The 19,166-nt window shown below is 43.2% G+C and overlaps 1 protein-coding gene across 2 annotated transcripts in view; it reads right to left on the minus strand.

The window, feature by feature from the left end:
• Positions 1 to 18,683, minus strand: part of HIPK3 (homeodomain interacting protein kinase 3) — a 76,668-nt gene extending 57,985 nt beyond the window's left edge. The window contains exons 1-2 of one of the 2 annotated variants that reach the window (XM_086748238.1): positions 18,369 to 18,683; positions 3,175 to 4,270 (exon numbers count right to left, since the gene is read on the minus strand). In XM_086748238.1, coding sequence (XP_086604364.1) covers positions 3,175 to 4,268 — 1,094 coding nt within the window. In that variant the 5' untranslated portion in view covers positions 4,269 to 4,270; positions 18,369 to 18,683. Of the gene's footprint in view, positions 1 to 3,174; positions 4,271 to 17,618; positions 17,815 to 18,368 lie in introns of those variants that run through there. The other variant, XM_086748239.1, reaches the window with a different exon arrangement.
• Positions 18,684 to 19,166: the final 483 nt, after the last annotated feature.

Raw genomic sequence — 19,166 nt, forward strand, 5'->3', positions numbered from 1 at the left:
AGCAGCATCCCAGTATTGTGGGGACGCAGTCCTGCTTCCTCTCAACATACACCACCGTTTAAGGGCATTTCGCTCCATCCTTGTCTAAAACCTCAGATCCTAAGCTAGCCATTTAAAACAAAATGCTTCCTTTTAATAACTCTTTAAATTATTGGCTGAGTGCTTTTGCACATCAGAACAGGGCAGGTTCACATCAATTGATATTTATACGGATATTTCCTAGGTAAAAGCAGAGCGTTGTGGCTGTCACTTGGTGAAGCTGATGACAGCCTTACACACTGTCATCTCTGACCTGCAAGGATCCCCACTGCTAAGAATTACAGGCAAAGCCCATAATGATACACATACAGCTTAGCACAGAAATAATTTTCAGAGATAGTACACAAAAATACAGATGGGATCACTAATAAAAGAGGTGTTACAGGGAACACGCATTTTGTAAGTAATATTTCCAATATGACTCCAATTGGATTAATTTAGTTTGAAGTTTTAAATAGCAAGGGGGGGGGGGGAGAAAAAAGATTCCAGTGTCCCAACAATTTTGTTAAAGGGTTTATTTTATGAAGTAGCTCCTTATTTGATTGAGAACCACTACAATCACTTACAAAATAAACTCCATCTCAATACAACATATTCTCTGAAGGTCCTTCTCATTCATCTTTAAGGCTTTTCAAATTTCCCTGGCATCATCTATTTTGAGACCTTTTGGATCAAATCCCTATTTTTTTTATATCATTTACACTGTTCAGGTGCTTCCAAAGCAATAAAAAGAAAGTTTGAGAAACTGCATGCTGAGCTACATAAAGTTAATTTGAATCTCTCAACCAGTAGAAAGTCATGCATTCACAATGAAATCTAGCATGCTAAAAACCTTTTCAGAAGTAAACTTTCTGCTGAAAATAACTTTGCAGTATCATTTTTTTTCCAAAATCAAGTCAGTTTCAAAATTATCCCAAGAAATATTTAACTTAAATATAACACCAGAACTGTCAAGTAGATAGACCCTAACCTTCTTCTGTTTGTATGTCCTTTTTACTTCCAAAAAACCACTGACATACATGCTACTTCATAGAAGGATTATAAAATTATACAAGACAAAAGAATATGATCTTCTACTGAACATGTTGAGCATTTACAAAGCACTTAAGTGCAACTTAGTAACTAAAGAATTTTAGGTGCACATGTTATGAGTCTACATGAGTATCATTCAACATCATTAAGCCAAGACAAGCATATACATCCACGAGTTTTATTCTTGGGGGGGGGGGGGGCGCCGTGGAATTCTCAATGTACATCCACAATGAACTCCACTTACTCACACTTCAGGACATGTAACGCAATACAAGTACCCAAAATGCACACAAGGTGCCAAGGAGTTGCACACTGATCTTGCCAGCATACGGATCTGCTGTACCTAGTAAGCATGTCAGAATTCTATATAGAATCATGGAATCATAGAATAGTTAGAGTTGGAAGGGACCTTCAACGGTCATCTAGTCAGTAAAACAAAATCAGAGCTAAAATTTGTATGTAGGCAAATGAATAAGCACAATGCTATGTCTAATGAGCCATCTGCAATAGACAAAAAACCAATTTGAAACAATTTAGTCAAGAAAGAAGTACTACAATAGGACCACCCAGCCTGGCTGCCTACAGCCTCTCCCTTTGTCAGTTCTTGGGGAAGCATGAGGGAGAAATGGCAATAGCTCACAATAATCTGTAATTGCCTCAATAAATAAAAAGCTAAAATACATGAGGAAGTACTCTCAGGCCATGCATCTTGAGTATCTGCTGAACTATGAATGTGTACAGAATAGCTGACGTTAAGACATTTGCACTTGTCTAGAACCTTGCAAAATTCATGTCACCTACTCAAGACTTGCATGTTTTTGTCCTGAGGGGCCCAAAAATACAGTATCTGGAGTGGTGTACAGCTATTACACCAAAACAAATTCTCCAGTTACTTAATTTCTTATTTCCTCTCATGCCTTTTTTTTTTTTAATAGTGTGGGTACACATTAATCCATATGGTTTCCCAATTTAGTTTTCCACTGATGAACTTTGTGTAGTTTTTATACCCTCCTCTGCAGTTTGTAATTAAATGATGGGGAAATGCAGGTGATGAATTAGAATATTTCATGTGCACCGTACATGAAGTGTTCTTGTTTACAAGCTACAGTCAAATAATAGATTCTTCTGGCATGAACTCCAATCACTAATTTAATCAAGTCTAGAACTGCACTGCACAAGTCTTCACTTCCAACAGTAACAGCTGTAAAATATTTAAAATTTTCTTCAAATTACTCATCATCCTAGCCTACTGGCTTTTTACTGAATTTGCAGAGACAGGCTATACTCAGGACACGCTACTGCCAATGATGCAAAGCAGAATTGGAAAGGGTCTTCAATCAAGACAAGTTCAGCTTACAAAGAAAACAAAATGACCCCAGATGCTAAATATCAGTAGCTTTCACATATCACACAGATTAGATAACTATAGGAAGAAAGGATTAAAAAACAGAATCAGAAATATACCTCTATTTTGAGGCCAATGCAGAATGCAACCATGTTCCAAAAATCACTTCAAATGCCTGCCTGGTATCACCTTAAACATTTAAGTATCTTATCACTCACTAACTCCAGAAGTTCATTGAAGTCCACAGCTGCTGAAGGCACTCAATCAGAACTGAGTTTAGAAGAACTAGGCAAAATATTTACAAGTGCTGGAGAAAAACAGAGGTGTTTACATAATCTTTGGCAACAGGATATAAAAATATGGTACTTCTAGTACACTGTCCAGCTGCTTACAGAAAAAATCCCATCACATTAGAAAGGCATCCAAATCAAGCAAACAAAAGCTATTTTTTTTTTCTATTTTGCTTTTAAAAAGTCTCATGAGAGGCCTCAAAATAACAGTAAGTGACAACTTCAGAGTACAACACAAAACATACTTCTAGAAAAAAATAACATTATAAAAACATTCAAAGCAAGTATTAACATTCAAAATGGTAAGCAACCACTTATTCTTACTATGGACTTCATTCTTAGATGGTCCTTATGTTTCCAAATTTCTCCTATTACCGATCTGGAAGAGTAACTATTTAAGCCACTAACTTTAATAAATGTTAAAACCTTGTTCCATTAAAAGTTAAAAACAAAGTAAAAGACACCTACCTGTAATACCGAGATTGTAAATAGGTTGAACAAATAGTCTTTGATACATGGCTGGCAGACCCAAAATCTATTACTTTAACTCGGTAAGGCTGCCGAACAGGATCCACCAACATAATGTTCTCTGGTTTGAGGTCAGCATGGATTAAACCCAGACTTTTTAGTTTTTTCAGTGCAGTGGCCACCTGTTGCAGAATAGGCCGTATTACTTTCAGTTGCAGAGGGCTGAATTTGTTTTGTTTCAGGAAGTCGTATAAATTCTGTTCCAACATCTCAAAAACCAGACAAGTATGGTTACGATGCTGAAAGCATTCATAGGCTCTCACAAAGTTAAATTCATCAGCATTTTCAGTACTCAGTCTCGCTAATATGCTCACTTCTATTTGTCCTTGGCGTGCATACGAAGGATGATTCTTCAAGATTTTGATTGCCACAACCTCATTTGTCCCCCTTTTCCAGCACTTCACGACTTGTCCAAAGGTCCCTCGCCCAAGGAAATCAAGAACCTCGTAAGTGTTTTTCACAGAGCACAATACCTCATGCTGTACTAACTGGTAATCTCCATCTCCGCTTGTACCACTTTGTTTTGAAGTTGCAGCCGTTGTCACAACCGTCACTGGGTTTCCTACATTGGTTTGCAACATTGCAGGCAGGATGGACAGTTCATCAACAATCTGCATCGTGCTGTTTTGATTATCTAGCTCCTCACTCTTACGCTTCAATCCACATCGCTGGGGTCCTTCCAGGATATCTGATCGGCTTCCTTGCGTCCCAGTCCGAGGTGCCTCTAACTGAGCTTGCTGCGCCCGCGCTGCTAACACTTTCGTAGCACCTGCAATATTTTTTAAAGCAACAGCATTTGACTGCAACAAAAAGTTCTGTCCTCGAGGTCTGTCAAATGAGTTTTTAGTTTGAAAGTATGCACTAACCCTGTGGGGAGAAATTCCAAAGTTTTTACCATTCACGTAGATTTGCGGGTAGGTTCTTTCGTGGTACACGCAACTGCTTGGTTCTAGTTTGAGTTTCTTCACACTACAAAAGGCACTTGACTGGGTTTGATAAACATATGGTGGATAGACCAAGACTTGTGAGGCCATACCTACGGAGGGAGAGAAAAAGAAAGAGCGAGTGAGAAACCTGCATTCACATTTCCAAGCTTTGCAGCAGCTTTCTCTTCTGAAAACATCAGGACACAAGTATATTTTCCAAACGAGCTAGTCTAAATTTATTTTGTATTTAGTTTCCTCTGGCTAATCGCCAAGTGCTCATGCCTTACCAGCATGCACACTTCAGCACACAAGGACTGCAGCAGCAGCAGGTTACAGCAGTGGTTTTGCTGGTTGCACAGGGCAGGACTGAGATAGTCTGCAGGAAGCCACTACTCGCAGTTTTTCAAGTGAAGGAACTGTCTTTGTACTATTAAAAACTCAGCTCTCATTTAAAAACCCCCAGCATTTCTACACACAGAAATTCTGTAGCATTCAGTAACGCAAGTTAAATAATCAATTCAAATTATTAATCAATGATGATGTAAAATAACTTTAAAACTTTTAATTGTGAGTCACACTATCTGTTACACAAGGCATCTGACCTACTCATCATAAGCACCATGAGGCTCCTGTGAACAAACAGGCAAATGACGACTGCCAAGGTTCAAAGAATTTCACCATGATGAAAGTGAAAGCAACCAAGCTGTGTGATGAGGCCCGAAATATCTTAAGGGCATGAGTATATTCACAGAAACAATTACAACCTTCCAGTAAATTAAGATGTACAGTAACTTAATCCATTCACAAAAGGCATGAGCTTTCTCTAAGTCATATACCGTCCTAGTGCAGAAGTTTGCTTATCAGTGGCACAGCTGTAGGGAGCGGAGACACCCACTTCTTCCCCTTGCCGGCCTGGGAAGCCCCTGAGCACAGCAGCCTCGTTCAGCACACCCTGTACGACGGCGCACAATTAGTCCCACCACCCCAGGACGCCAGCTGCGCGGAAAGCAGAGCCACAAGACCATCCAGGATCATGCTCCACACCACACCTCCCTTTCCCAGAAATGAAGCAGAGCGTGCCAGCAGTGTCAGAGGGAGAAGGACAATGACAGCGGTACCTGGCCTGCACCTAGGAAAAGGAAACTCAGTTTCACTTTAAAATGCACAGACCCTGCCTCTCTCGGATGCTGCACCGAGCAGCTCTCACCTCTGCATCGACCCTGCTGTGTCCCCTTGCAGACCCATCAAACACACCAGCCTCAACCTTTCATCTCACATAACACTAAACACTAAGGAAAAAGACATTGGCTGAACCCCAGTTATTTATAACCACAAGGTTTCAGGGAAGTTATGGTTTATACCAGTCCAATCACCTCTCAGAGAGGGATTCAATATCAATAACACTAATTAAATCACTTTTTCATACCAAGTGTATGAAGATTCTGGCAATATGTATTTAAATTGCAGATAAGTCACATAAAACTTAGGCCAGACGTTGCAATGATCAAGTGAAAACTAACCAAAAGTACGGCACAATTATTCTAAAGCTGTGATTTGATTTATGGAAATTAGCATTTAAACATCTTAAGAGTGATTAAAATAATCATACCACCACCTCAGTTTAGCATCCTATAATGGTTTTTGTCCCAGCAGCAGAAGAAAATTTCAAAGCCTCTTCCTTCCAAAGCTGTTTGCCCAGGGCCAGACAATGCAGAAAGCTAGAGACTGCCGGCAGCCAGACTCTCTCACCACCAAATATTATGAGACTGCCACTGGCCTCCTGCTGCATGTCAAAGATTTAAGACTAACTCTCAACCCCAAAACACAGACAAAAATTCTCAGAGTTCTTGAATCCTCTCCTAAATAACATACCCCATTGGAAAGTGCCTGGTGCACAGCATAAGCACATTACTGACTACGGGACTTACTCTCTCTTCTATAATAATTATAGTTAAATGAATCATTTATCCCGATCACATTACTTAGAGCTCCAAATTCAACTCACACGAACTGCCCCGGAGCACCCACACATCCAAGCCTACTTGGAGCTTCCAGTGCCACCCACACAGCTCAGGCCAAGCTGTTTGCCTCCCAGGCAAAACCAGGTCTGGTGCAAGCAGTCAAAGCTGGGCCGCCCCATGGGAAGGAGCCTGGACGTCTGACTCATGGGCGAGAGGCCTGCCAACCTGCAGCAACCCCAGTGGGTCCACTTGTTCTGCTTCTGTCGTAACCAAATGGTGAACATCTTGTTTGGTTTAACTTCTGGAGAAGGTATTTGCCTGTGTAAATGTGTCATCAAAGCTGACAGCATAAAATCAAGATGATTACTTTGAAAAAGCAGTGATAAACCTACACTGCAATTAAGGAGGTTTTCTGAAGACAGAACAACAACTCAGTCCTCTAGCATGGCCAGAGGACCACTCAAATCCTTACCTGAGCCTGTTGGGACCAATGGTGTTCAAACACAAGTTTTCTATAGCTCATGCTATTCAAACTAGTCCAGAAGGACTGGAAGCACGTAGTCCCAGCCTCCTCTTTAACATTAATTTCAGCTGGATGAAAGAAACTAGGCTATCATCTTTTGGGGTTTGTGTATTTCTTAGAAGCTTAATGCCATGACCCTGAACTCCAACCACACTAACACCTCTGTTCTCAGATAAGAAATGGTGAGTTATTATAAAAACATTTTTAGCAACTTCAAGAAAAAAAAAATATAAGGATTAAATAAAACAGATCACATACCCTGGATGAGCAACCTTTGATGCAGTCATGACAGACTGAACTAAAAAAAAGTCAAATTTTAGTCCAGAAAAGTAAAAGTGGTCTTAGAGTTCTTGTATGAGCATCTAATTTCTTACCTTCCCTTAAACACTTCTCCTTTACTCCTGTTATTTTGTTTGTCTTTTTTTAAACATGCACTTCCAGATGGACTCTCATGTGGAGAAGCTACAGTATCATCATATAACCAAGGAATAAAACACTTTTACAGGCCTTCCTGTGAAACAGGAATAACAGAAATCCTGCAGCATCCTACACCTCAGACTGCTTAAAGACCTCAGCTCTGCACTCAAGCACAGTGGCTCAGAAGACATTTCAGACAAAGCACACTCCTAACTATACATTAACACATATGCAACAAGATACATCAGAACAGCAAGTAACTATCCAATACAACCAGCTGCTGGAGGTCTTTGCTTTGAGAAGAGAAGTTTGTTAACAGAATTTATTGTACCCACACCCAGACGAAAACCCAGCCCCACACCCAGACACCAGAGCTGCACAACAAACCTTAAAGAGAAAACACCACAACACCCTCTGCTATAACAGCACTGCCGTGCTGTGGGGGCTTTTTTGTTGGTTTGGGCTTTTTTTATGTGGTTGGCAGATGGTGGCAGTTTGGTTTTTTGGGTGGGGTTTTTTGGTTTGTTTGCTTGCTTCTTACTATTTTGGGAGATTCTGGTTACAATATAATCCTATGGACAGCCACACTGCAAAGAGTAAAGACTTACTGTGTTTCAGAGTTTTTTTTCTGGTTTTGGTTTGGGTTTTTTTAGCAGGTCTTCTGGTAAAAGGAAATAATATACGGCATATTTTCAGTGGATCCTTCTCTTCCCCACCTTGTCACGAACGACTGAGGTTATACATCTTCCTGGGCCTTTCGTATCGAGACCACTCCTGCTTCCTCATACAAACTGAAGCTTGTCAGACTGTATCTACCTTAACAAGTCCAGCAGCACAATAAGAAAAGGATGTGTAGAGCTGAGCTGTTGGTGCTAAAGGAAAGAAGAAAAAAAAAACAAACAAAAAAAACAAACAAAAAAAAAAACCCAAAACTTATTCTGTGTTCATTTCAGGGAGGGTACTGGAGCCTGAACATTCATGAGGAGCTGGCACACATCTTCCAGTTAAATTTCATTTAAAATAAAAACCAAATGTGTGGGCTACAAGACCACTTCCAGGGTGCAAACTAAAGCAGAGTTAACAAAACCATCAGAAGACAGACTGAAAAGCACAATCCCCAGGTGACGTACCACAGGCAGCCTCCAGCTACTAGAGCAGCTTCAGGCTTGATTTTTGGTTTGAGTCTCAGAAGTCTGTCCATTCCCCCTACACACATTTTTAAAGCACTCTTCCCCTTCCCCAAGTGTAAGACTGTGCTTCTGAAGAAAATATGAAGTAATGAAATAAATATACTTTAAATAAATAAATTCATTGTTTATTCATTAAATAAATGAACAAACATATTTTCCCAAAGTAATGACAACAAACAGGAGGCACTTCACTGCTTGCCCCCCTCCCCCCAGTCACGCTTCTCTCTACAGAAATTGAATAGAGAACCACGCAGGCGTTGCTCAGTGAAATGGAGCACCTCTGGTAATGTCTTGCGGCGTTCACCTAATCGTAACAATGCTCTTTACTAGATTCTTAAAAGTACAGCTCCAGCCTTCTCAAGCCGTCCTAGACAAATTCATAAACATGACAAATTTGGCAGACTGTAACAACCTCGAAAAGCACAGGCTGTTCCAGTCCTGACCATCATTAATAATTAACTACAAATTGACATTTCCTCATGACAGAGTAAGCGGGGGTGTGTAGCAGAGTAACTATTTAGTAAGACCACTGCAGCAGAGCTGACGAGAAATTGCCACGCTACACCCTTAATTCTGCAAAATAAAACCCCTCTTAACTGCCCCAGGAAGTGCAATCATTATGTCCTGCTGTTGTAGTAAAATCCTGCGCAGGCAAAGCCTAGCCAGTGGCAGCCACCATACACTATAGTTACAGTTTAACTCAAGAAAACTTGTTTTCCAACTTCTTTTAAGCCTCCATCAGCGAGAACCGGTTCCAACACACCTTCTCAGAGAGCAGCTAGGCTTCAAGGGAGGCTTCCTAAAAGCTCAGTCACTTCCACCAAATGCACAATTTGAGGAGGAGTAGCACTTACAAAGTGTTTTATTGGCATCATGCATCACTTTGAAAACACTGTAAGGATACTGTCATTTTTCCCAGGTTAAAAAAAAAAAAGAAAAAACTTTTTTTTATACTAGGTGCAGCCTAACTTTTCAAGTTATTTAGCAAATATGAAGCTGAATTAGTTGCTCTCTCCCCCGAGAAGAAACATTATCACTGGTAGTAGCAGCATCTCTATGTTATTGTTTATTTTGGATACGTAGCTGAACAAGCTGTACTGATGCAAGCACTTTCATACCCGTGAACTGTTCACCCTGAGGAATTCCCTTACTCGAGCTGTACGATTCATAACAAAGCACTGGCAATTGAGGCTTCTTGCAGTTCATAAAGGAAAATGCATCTCCGGAAAGTAGAAAGAGTTAAGAGACACAAGTCCAGGGAATCTCACTCCCCCAGCCACCTGGAAACTAGCTCTGCAAACAGATCTCTGACCCACGGCAGGGAGGGAGCAGAGCAAAGGAGAAAGCACCGAGGTGTTTCAAGTAACACGTGCCGGTTGAATTGTTTCCTCACATAACCACGGAGGCAATTCTGGACACGAACTGCACAGGCGCGCACACGCACTCCACCACAGAGAACGGCAAGACGCAGAGGCAGCTCTGACGCTGCTCACCAAGGAAGCCAATGCTCAACTCTAGGGGAAGCAACCAGGAACTCAGAAGTTCAGTGACAAAAGCAATGATGACCATCTCTGATTAAAACACATAAGATAATTCAGAGCTCAGAAATTCTGGCCTATCATACACCAAGAGGGTTAAGCTGAGCTGACATAAAAGCCTTTGCCTGACATAAAACCTCAGTCCTGCACAGATCAGTGGCCAAAGTTGGAAGGCCAGAGGTTGGTTCCAAGCTTGGAGAGAGTCTCAGTGGGAAGTAAATGATAAAACGATCCAATTTTGCAGTTATAAAATGTAATTATTACCCACCTAAGAAAAATGTTACAGGGATGATTTTAGATTTCTGCAACATTTGAGATATTTTTAATCAGACACTACCAATGTTGCACTGGTACCAGGAACTGAAAACACAAGTTTGTTTAAGTGCGATGCGAACTTGTCTCAATTGCACCATTGTCTCAATACTTGGAAACAGAACCGATGCCATACACTGAACACAAGCATATTTTACATAAAATATCAGAGCAAACTCCTATGACTCAACACTGTCATTTGTACCAGCAGTAGTACTGAAGAATACAATCACTATATTCATATTTTCCACAAATATCAAAAGCTAAGTCTTGTGATGCCAATATGACTGCAATCATGATTAAAAAGACAAATTGAACAATACTGCAAGCATTTATTTTTCTGCTGGGCAAGAAGCTGTTAAGCAACCGAAAAGAGAGCACAAGCAGCGCGGTATCGGGCACCAGCCCCGAATGAGAGCACGCTCCCCAAATCAGAATGTGCCACCATCAACACAAACAGCACATTTCAACCAGCCAGGGCTTCGCCAGCCTAATCTCTTCTTTTAAACGACAAATTCTTTTTGAACCTGAAAACAGCAGGCACACTGAAATAAACGTCCCTAACAGCAGTGTTTAGGAGAGACCACACCTTCAGGTTCTGCACGACAGTACAGCGCTGAAAGATGTATTCATTCACACTACTGCTACTGTCTGCCACTCTTCAATGCAGTGAGAGGGATCAAGGTGAGCAGAGAGGTAAGACATAAAGCCACACTTTTTTCCATTGCTCTAAGTGTTTCCAAAAGATTTTTCCACTATCCCTAAAGTAGAAATAAAATCTAATAGAGAGGTTTAGCTCCAACTGCTTGTTGGTAAACCACCTATTTAAAAACAGCTGGGTTTTTTGTTTTGTTTAAAAAAAAAACAAAACAAAACAAAAAATTCAACTTTCTGAACAAATATGTAATGCCATTTTTCCTTCTTATTTCCAGACATTTTATTTTTATTTCATTGCTTAATTTTGCACTCTTAGTCTGCCAGGCTTCTGCTAGAAATAGAAGTGGACCAACTCAGCTAAAAAATTTATTAGTTTCATTTTAGAATAGCTCTAGATAATATCAAATGCAGCTCCTGTAGGAATATAAACCTAGCTAGCTGTTGTCCTCGTTGCGACTGCACCTTCACAGAATGGGTGGTATGCCAGAACATCTGCATGCCCATGAAGGGGTACTACACATAAAGTTGATCCTTCATCAAGTTCTCTAAACTATTCAAGGTGGACAGTGTTCATTCAAAATTATCTTTCTCCCTCTTATTATAAAAGATTTGCAGCTGCACAGAGCACACACCACGACAGCAACGCAGAATTACTGTTCTTCCCACAGGACTGTTCACAAACAACCTCTTGAGCTTAGAGTCTGACATGTGATGCAAAAATTTGCCAATCATGGCAAGAGAGCAGAGTTCAGGAGATGTATAAAACTGTTTACTACATATTGAGAATTACCCAGCAGTAAGTAACATTTGAGTCAAAGCTTTCCCCAAATACAAGAAAAATCATGATCACTCTTTCAACAGGGACGACAAGAACCTCATTATCAAGCAGTTACTGAGTTACCAAGACACCACACCTAGATCACATTCAATTCCTTCTGCAACAAAAGTATTACAGTAAATAAGAACTTTAGCCTTTTTTTTTTTTAATCTGACTTAACTGTAAAAGAATTAAGACATCTAATCCAATACACTTCTCTCGATTAATCTTTTTCTACTATGGTTTTCAGGTCAGCCACTTCAGCTACACCCAGTAACAACCTCCAAATATATACTGACTGAGGTATATACACACCCCCCCGCCCCAAGTGTGTTTGGAAGGGTTTTTTTTACATATACACACACAGAATGAAAACTCTTCAAAGTTCTTTTTTTTTTCAGAATACAAATTCCTTTCTTAAAACTGATTTTAATACTTCACCTTTATGTAACAGGCGGTTTTCTTTCATTGTAAGCAACAACTTCATGAAGGTAACATTGGTTGCTTACTGAAAACAGTTGTACAAATTAGACAGGGCATATGCAGAACAATAAAGAAAGAATGGAGGGAAAATAGTGTTTACCACTTCTTTCCGATTTCTAAAGACGTGGAGGAAGTAGTGTTTCCCGGGGGCAAAAATCAGTGCATTAGAAATGCATGGTCTCTCACAGAAGGCTCAGTCTTTCGCCTCCTAACGAATCAGTAACTGTAATAACCCATATTATGTTTCCCAAAGCCACCAGTGCAAGAAATTTCTCCCTCTCCGCTATGCAGAGGAACTTACTGATTTAACTATACAGAAAGCTTCAAAACAAAGTTTAGACATCTCTTCAACTGAATTTTAAAAACACATTTAGTCTAAAGAGCACTTGTCGCAGAGAGGTCCTAAAATATTTCTTGAGGAAAAATCCCACAATGTTCTCTTGCAAGGCTCAGAGCTGCCACAGTCAAAGGAAGAAGTTAGCCCATAGCATCATTTCAAAAGCCATAAAGAAAAAGTATTCAGCAGACCTTTTAGAATCTCACTGAAGCAATCCATTCCTACTAGGTTGAATTCCAATTAATTCATTGAATCGCAAAGTAAGTTGATATTAATATATACGGAAATATGAGACAAGGAGCTTTCTTCTTCTCCTAGGAACAAAGCCTGTTCCTTCCAAAGGGCTTCACAAGTAAGATCCCAAACACCAAAATTTCCATATTAAACCAATTCAAGCACTGAAAAATAAAGATCTTGTGAAGACTTCCTCTACCCCTATAAATAGTTTAATCTTCATAAACAAGCTATGGAAAAGACTTCTCAACTAGAAGAGACATGTTTTAGAGAAGCAAGCAATTCTAATCAATTTTTAAAAAAAGAAAAAGAAACACAGAATAATTGGAAGGAAAGGGTAGGAAGTAGCAGATGACCAAAGTTTCTAGGAAAACACAGGAAGGAAGAGGTTTACCAAGCAACGATGCACATTAACAGCTTTTCAGTCAAAAAGGCAGAAAGACCTCTTACAAGAAATAAACAGCAAGCCTTCTGGAAATTGTGCAAGTTCCACCAATTGTTGTGTATCAATACAGGCAAAGCCTGCACCACACGGAAGAGGGGGAAAAATGAGTATATTTTACTCAAACTAGTGGAATAAGTTAATATACCATTTTTTGTAAACAAAGAACCAAAACAAAGCAGTAAACAACAGAGACTGTGGAAACACGAGAGAATAAATTTGTTTTCATATCTACATATGAAGAAGTAAATTACTTTTGTAAAAGTAAGTTACTAAGGTTTCAGCTAAAATTGTGCATACAGATAATTTTTATGAATATCTGATGCTGGTGGTTGCTCTAGTCTTCCAGAGGGAGCTTAAATCACCAGTTTTAAAAAAAAGAAGTTTCCTTGCTTCCCTTATAATAAACTTTGTATCTATTATCAGTACTGAAGTTTGTTTCCTCTCTGTGCTTTTGCATTTCTATGACAACCTTCTCATTCAGACCCTGAGCCTGTGCTAGCTCCTCTCTGTGGGCTGGCACTTGTTTCAGTCTGCACCAGCAGCATCGGGGAAAGGTTCGGATGTCAGCTCACGTCCAAAGACCCTGGGGAGCAGGCCTGGAGGGATTTGGTCACTCTAATAAAAGCAGCAAACATCTTCACAATGAAGAACCAGCAGAGCTGGAGAAAAAGCCTTAATTCCAAAAATAAATATTTTCTACTTTTTCCTGAAAACACAAGGTGAAAAAAAAAAAAAAGTTTAGAAAAAGTTTACATAATGCTGGGACTATTAAATATGTATAGTTAATACAGGGAAAGATATTTTGAAATTAAACTGATTCCAAGCCACTGAATAAGAAAAAAAAAAATAGAACTAAACTACTTGAATTGACTTGCTTAAAAATCACTCAACTTATTTGGCTCTTCTTGCATTTTCAAGTCAAACTTCTAAGCTATAGATTAACTGCATTTTGTCAGAAAGTTACCCACTCTCAAAACTGAAGTGGAATATGAAGACACTATATTAAGGAAAAAAAAAAAAAAGTGACATAATGTGAAAAAATACTACAAAACTGTGCAAAGATTATCCCCAAACTGCATCTAAAAACAAGACTCACACCAATTCTTGCCATCCTTCTCCACATTCACGATATTGAAATAAAACAACTAAAGAATTAAGGGGGAAGGACGGGAAAAAAAAAAAAAAAAAAAAAGAGGGGAGGGAGAATCTACCCTGTAGGCAATACTACAGGATTAAATCAAGTCACAGACTAAAACCCACTTTTGCAGTTACAGGTTGTTTCTCTGCTCATTTGCCACTCAAAAAGTTAGTGCCTCTGAAGAGAAGCAGAGCTTCAGCTTCTCTAGAAATCTGTAGAAGAGAGAGAGGCTCTAAATTCAAATGGTCTATAACAGAGGCAGGGGAAGCCAGGAACAGGTAACAGGATTTTCCAGGCTTTATGCTTCACTACAGGTTATTTCAGGTCAAATAGAGGGTGTTCACTGCCCGTAGAAACCAGAAAAAGTAACCCATTGCTAACCCATTTCATAGCACTAGCAACATTGAAAGTTGCTTTAAATATAGTTCATGTCGTCACTTAAGGTGCACTGCACCCTCAGCCACCATCGCCAATACGCTCAGTGCTCATCCTTGCTCATTTCTTCATATTTGGTTTCACGCACAAGCCAACCAGAGTTCTAACACAGTTTCAGATACCTAGAGATCCATCTCATACTTCAGATACCTAGAGATCCATCTCATACTTCACCTGAAGAACAAGCTTTTCTTCCAAGATCTGGATCAAAAATAATACATTATTTTCCACTCCATCTCCAACTTTCAGTCAAGAGATCTGAAGAAAAACAGTATTTTAGTGACTTAGGAATAGAGACATTAATTTAGTAAAAGCTCCCGAGCATCAAGATCAACTCTTACTACTCTTATTTTCAAAGGCAAGAAAAGGTAATAGTTAGACCAGCTGAAAGTAAGTATTTGACCAGCTGTGAGTTTACATAACCCATCTACAGGAGCTCCACAGTTTCAATGAAGAAGTGCTACCGCTGTTTTCTTCATCAAAGTAATCCTATGCCAAGACATCTGAAATTGTCCTGTAACTGCACTGTAACGTCATCAGGGAATTGAAGAAACTCAGAAAACACAAAAAGGTACAAACAAGCTTTTTCGAGGTATGAAAGGCAGATACTATTTCACAAAATTCAACCGCGAACGCGTGACTGAGGAGCGCTGGTATCACCACGAGGGCATCCGACTTCCCTGTTTCTTCTTCCCTCAATCGAGTATCATCAGTTGATTCCCAGGCCTGCTCTGCTTGACTCATCCTCCTGTTAGTCGATGGAGCACGCTGACCTCAGCTATAACGCTTTTGCATATGGAATGAAATAATTAAATATGCAGTGAAGCTAAGCCTTGTCTAATAAAAAACAACAAATAGATGTTCTCTGCTTTTTTCCACAGAGTTCTGTGCAGAAAGCAATACTGCCTACAGTAACTGTTCTATACATGCACAGCAGTCATATGCCACAATACCTCACAGACCTCGCACTGCAATAGTGAAATCTAGCTCAACTAAAATAAGTTTTCCTTCTGTATTTAACATTCCTCTGAAATACATGTTCAGCCTCAAATGACAGTGCTGTGCCCCTTATCGATGCTTTTCCTCCCCCACAGACACATAAGAAAGCCAACTATAAAATTCCCGTTTCGAAATGCACCACTTTTTCAAAAGGATCTTTGTTGCTATAATCAGCATGCTGGCAGAACGGAAAACACAAGAAAGAGAATATATACTGTTCAAAGAAAACTATTCTAAAAACAGGAAGAGTGCAGTCCCTTAAAATAGTACAAAGAGGTACATCCCTAAACACACAAGCTTGGAGAAGCACAGCCTGACATTCCTGCACGTTTAGGTTGGGATTTTCAGGAGAATTAAGCACAGTTAATTCCACTCTACCCAGGAGCCGGTAAGCTAACACTCTGCCTCCGAAAGTGCTGCTCAGCCTCCCATTCCCTTTAACGGCCGCAATCAATCCGACAGATGCTCTTCGGAATACACCTCCAAAACATTTGTCTTGAAGCAACTGCTGTAAACTGAGGCACACAACAAGAAAAGCAGCACACGCCAACTAATATTCCTATCAGTTGTGTCAACTTCTGTAAGACGAGTTGAAAGCTCCCCACACCCTGTCTTTGTCTCTGGCATCTCGTTAGGCAGGAGCCGGTCTCATTTCCCTGTTTCTGTAGATAGTTGTTTGAAAGATAGGAGGGAGGAAACATGCAAACACAAAAAACCTCAAACAAAGAAAAATCCCAGGCTCTGGCAGAAACCCCAGGCAGGGACAGCTTCCCGAGCCATTTTTTAATGAAACTTTATCCCAGCTGATGGAATCCCTCTGATTACAAGCGTCCTCAAACCCAGAGAGCCACATACCACCAACGCAACCCGAATTACAGCATCTAGCCAAACGTATCTGCAAAAAAAAAAAAAAAATAATTTACAAGTACAACCGATGCCACACCCTGAGCAAGCAGCAGAACTCGCACTACAACAGAAGTCCCCAGTAATAAGTGCATTAAAAGAAAACTCTACCTAATTCCCGTTTTACATCATTATAAACATCATCTCACCGTGCGCTACCATAAATGGTTCGCAGCAGCGTAGATAAAGCAGTCACCGCTGTTATATCAGTATCGGTTTTCTCCCGGTAAGTCCATGTTAACACTTTGCTCTATTTATTCGCAATCTCACCATGCCACTTCATAATACAGTCTTGACCTATTTTCCAGATGCTTAATTAATCTCTTTGCTGGCTGCTACGCTTATTAGGCAGTTACTGTGTGAATTTTAAACTTAGCTTCAGCAAATTAACTCTGTTATGGAATTATTGTTATGTCAAAAAGTAAGTCCTCCCAGTCCAGCCAAGCTTTTCTACTTTGTGTGAAATAAATCAGCGCATAAGCTTTTTGCAAGTGATGTAATGAGAGGCAATACGGGGGGGGGGGGGGGGAGGAATAATCACAGAAATATGCATTGTTATCAACTACTGTAGCTTTACTTGTCTCTCACATTAATAATATGTTTTCCCACAACTTAAAGACACTAAAGTAACTGAAATAAACAAGGTTACATGCAAGCAGGAAGACGCAAAAACATCAGAGCACCACATAATTTCTGGGAAGGCAAGGCTGGGAGTCTCAAAACAACCTACCAAGTTAACAAAAAAGGAAACCGTCACAGTTTTTGGCACTGACATTTTAAGTCAGATGCAACAGTTAGCAACAAAAGTATAGCCTCAAAAGAAAGATATTTATATATACATAAGCACATAGCACTGACGATTGAAATATAAATAGAAATAATTATTAAAAGGAAAATCGCTATTTCCTACAGCACAAAACACATGCAAACGCATCTAGCAGTTTTATATTGATACCACGACGAGGCAAGAACCAGAACAAACCCAGCACAATCCCTGCTGCAATCGCTACGTTAAAGCCACCAGCAGTAACCCCCTCTGTTTTCACAGAGCTAGTTCTTGGGAACGGACCAAATTTTCAAGCGTCAGCTTCCTTCCCGGTTGTTTGTATTTACGCCGGCCCCTCGGTACCATTCCCTCCTCTCGCCCCAGCTTCCCCCTCAGCGCAGCGGAGCGGGTCCCGCGGCTCCCTCCTCGGGGGTCCGGACAGGGCTCGGGTCCCGCCCGGGCTACGAGGAGCCACCGAGGCGGAGGCGGCCGAGGGCCGGACCCGTAACGGGAGGAGCCGCCGCCGCGCCCGGGCGCCGCCCGCGGGACCCCCCCCGGCCACCCCGGGGACAGCGGCGGGCGGGCGGCCCGAGCGCACCATACAAGGAGGCGGCCGCGGCGTGCCCGGGAGGGGAGCGGGGCACCGCCGGAGCCCGCCCGGCCCCGCCGCCGGTAACGGGCGAGGCGGGCGGACACGCCTCTTCTCCCCCCGCCACCGCCGGGCAGCGGCCTCGCCCGGCAGCCGGGGCCGCGCCGGCAGGGTCGGGGCGGGCGCTTCCCCGCGCCGGGGAAGGGGAAAACTTCGGGGAGGCGGCGGAGCAGGCGCCGTCGAGGGCGACGGGAAGGGGAAGCGGCGCTGCCCGCTCCGCGGCTCCGGGTAGGGCAACGGCGCCTAGGCGGCGGGCAGCAGCCGCCGCGGGGCAGGGGCGGTAAGGGGAGCCCCGGCCCCCGGCCCCGGAGCTCCCCCCGCGGGAAGGAGGCGAAAGGCGCCGGCGGAGGGAGCGCCCCTCTCCGCCCGCCGCGGACGGCCCCGCTGCTCTCCCGGCCGCTCACCTTCACGGATCGGGCCGCGCTGGCGTCCGAGCTGGAGCTGCCGCTGCCGCCCTGGGCATGTCCGGGAGCGCCACGGGGAAGCGCCGCTCCGGCCGGGCTCAGCTCCTCACCCCCGCCGTTCCTGCCGCTGCCGCCTCGGCTGCTGCCATCTTGTCCTGGCTGCTGCGAGGGAAGAGCCCCAGCTCAGCCCGCTCGGCAGCCCGGGCCTCCGCCTCATCTTCCCGGGGAGGGACCCAGCCCGCCCCCGGCCGCCGCCTCCTCCGCCTCCGCCTCCTCCCGCCTCCGCCGCTGCCCTGCCCGCGGCGGCCTACCGGCGCCCGCCGCCGCCCATCGCCCCGGAGCGCCGAGACGAGGCCCCGCCGAGCGCTGCGGAGGGGGCCTGCGGGCCGCGCCGCCCCGAGGCCCTGTTCCGTCGTGCCCCAGTCCCGCTGCCAGCCCGCGGGGCCCTCCCGCCGCCCGCCCGCTCCGCCGCCCGGCCCGGGCCCGCGCCTCGGCGGCAGCGGCAGCGCCCCCGCCCGGCCCCGCCGCACGACGCCCGCCGCAGCCGGGAGCCGCCCCGCGCCGCCGCCCTACGCCGGGCTCCTCTCTCCCGAGCGCGGCGAGCCCGCAGCCCCCTCCGCGCACGAACCAAACTGCCCCGCCGGTGACAGCTCCCCGGCTCGGGCGAAGCTGGCCGCCGGCGCTGTCAGTAACGCCCGGCGCTCATCCTGCCCTGCCGCACCGCTGAGGTGGGGCAGGTGCGTGGCCAGCATCTCCCCCCCCCCGTACCAGCTTAGGACCCCCTGCCTCTTCACGGCC

The sequence above is a fragment of the Chlamydotis macqueenii genome, chromosome 5 (assembly GCF_036417535.1).
Source record: "Chlamydotis macqueenii isolate bChlMac1 chromosome 5, bChlMac1.mat, whole genome shotgun sequence".
In the NCBI taxonomy this organism is placed as follows: domain Eukaryota; kingdom Metazoa; phylum Chordata; class Aves; order Otidiformes; family Otididae; genus Chlamydotis; species Chlamydotis macqueenii.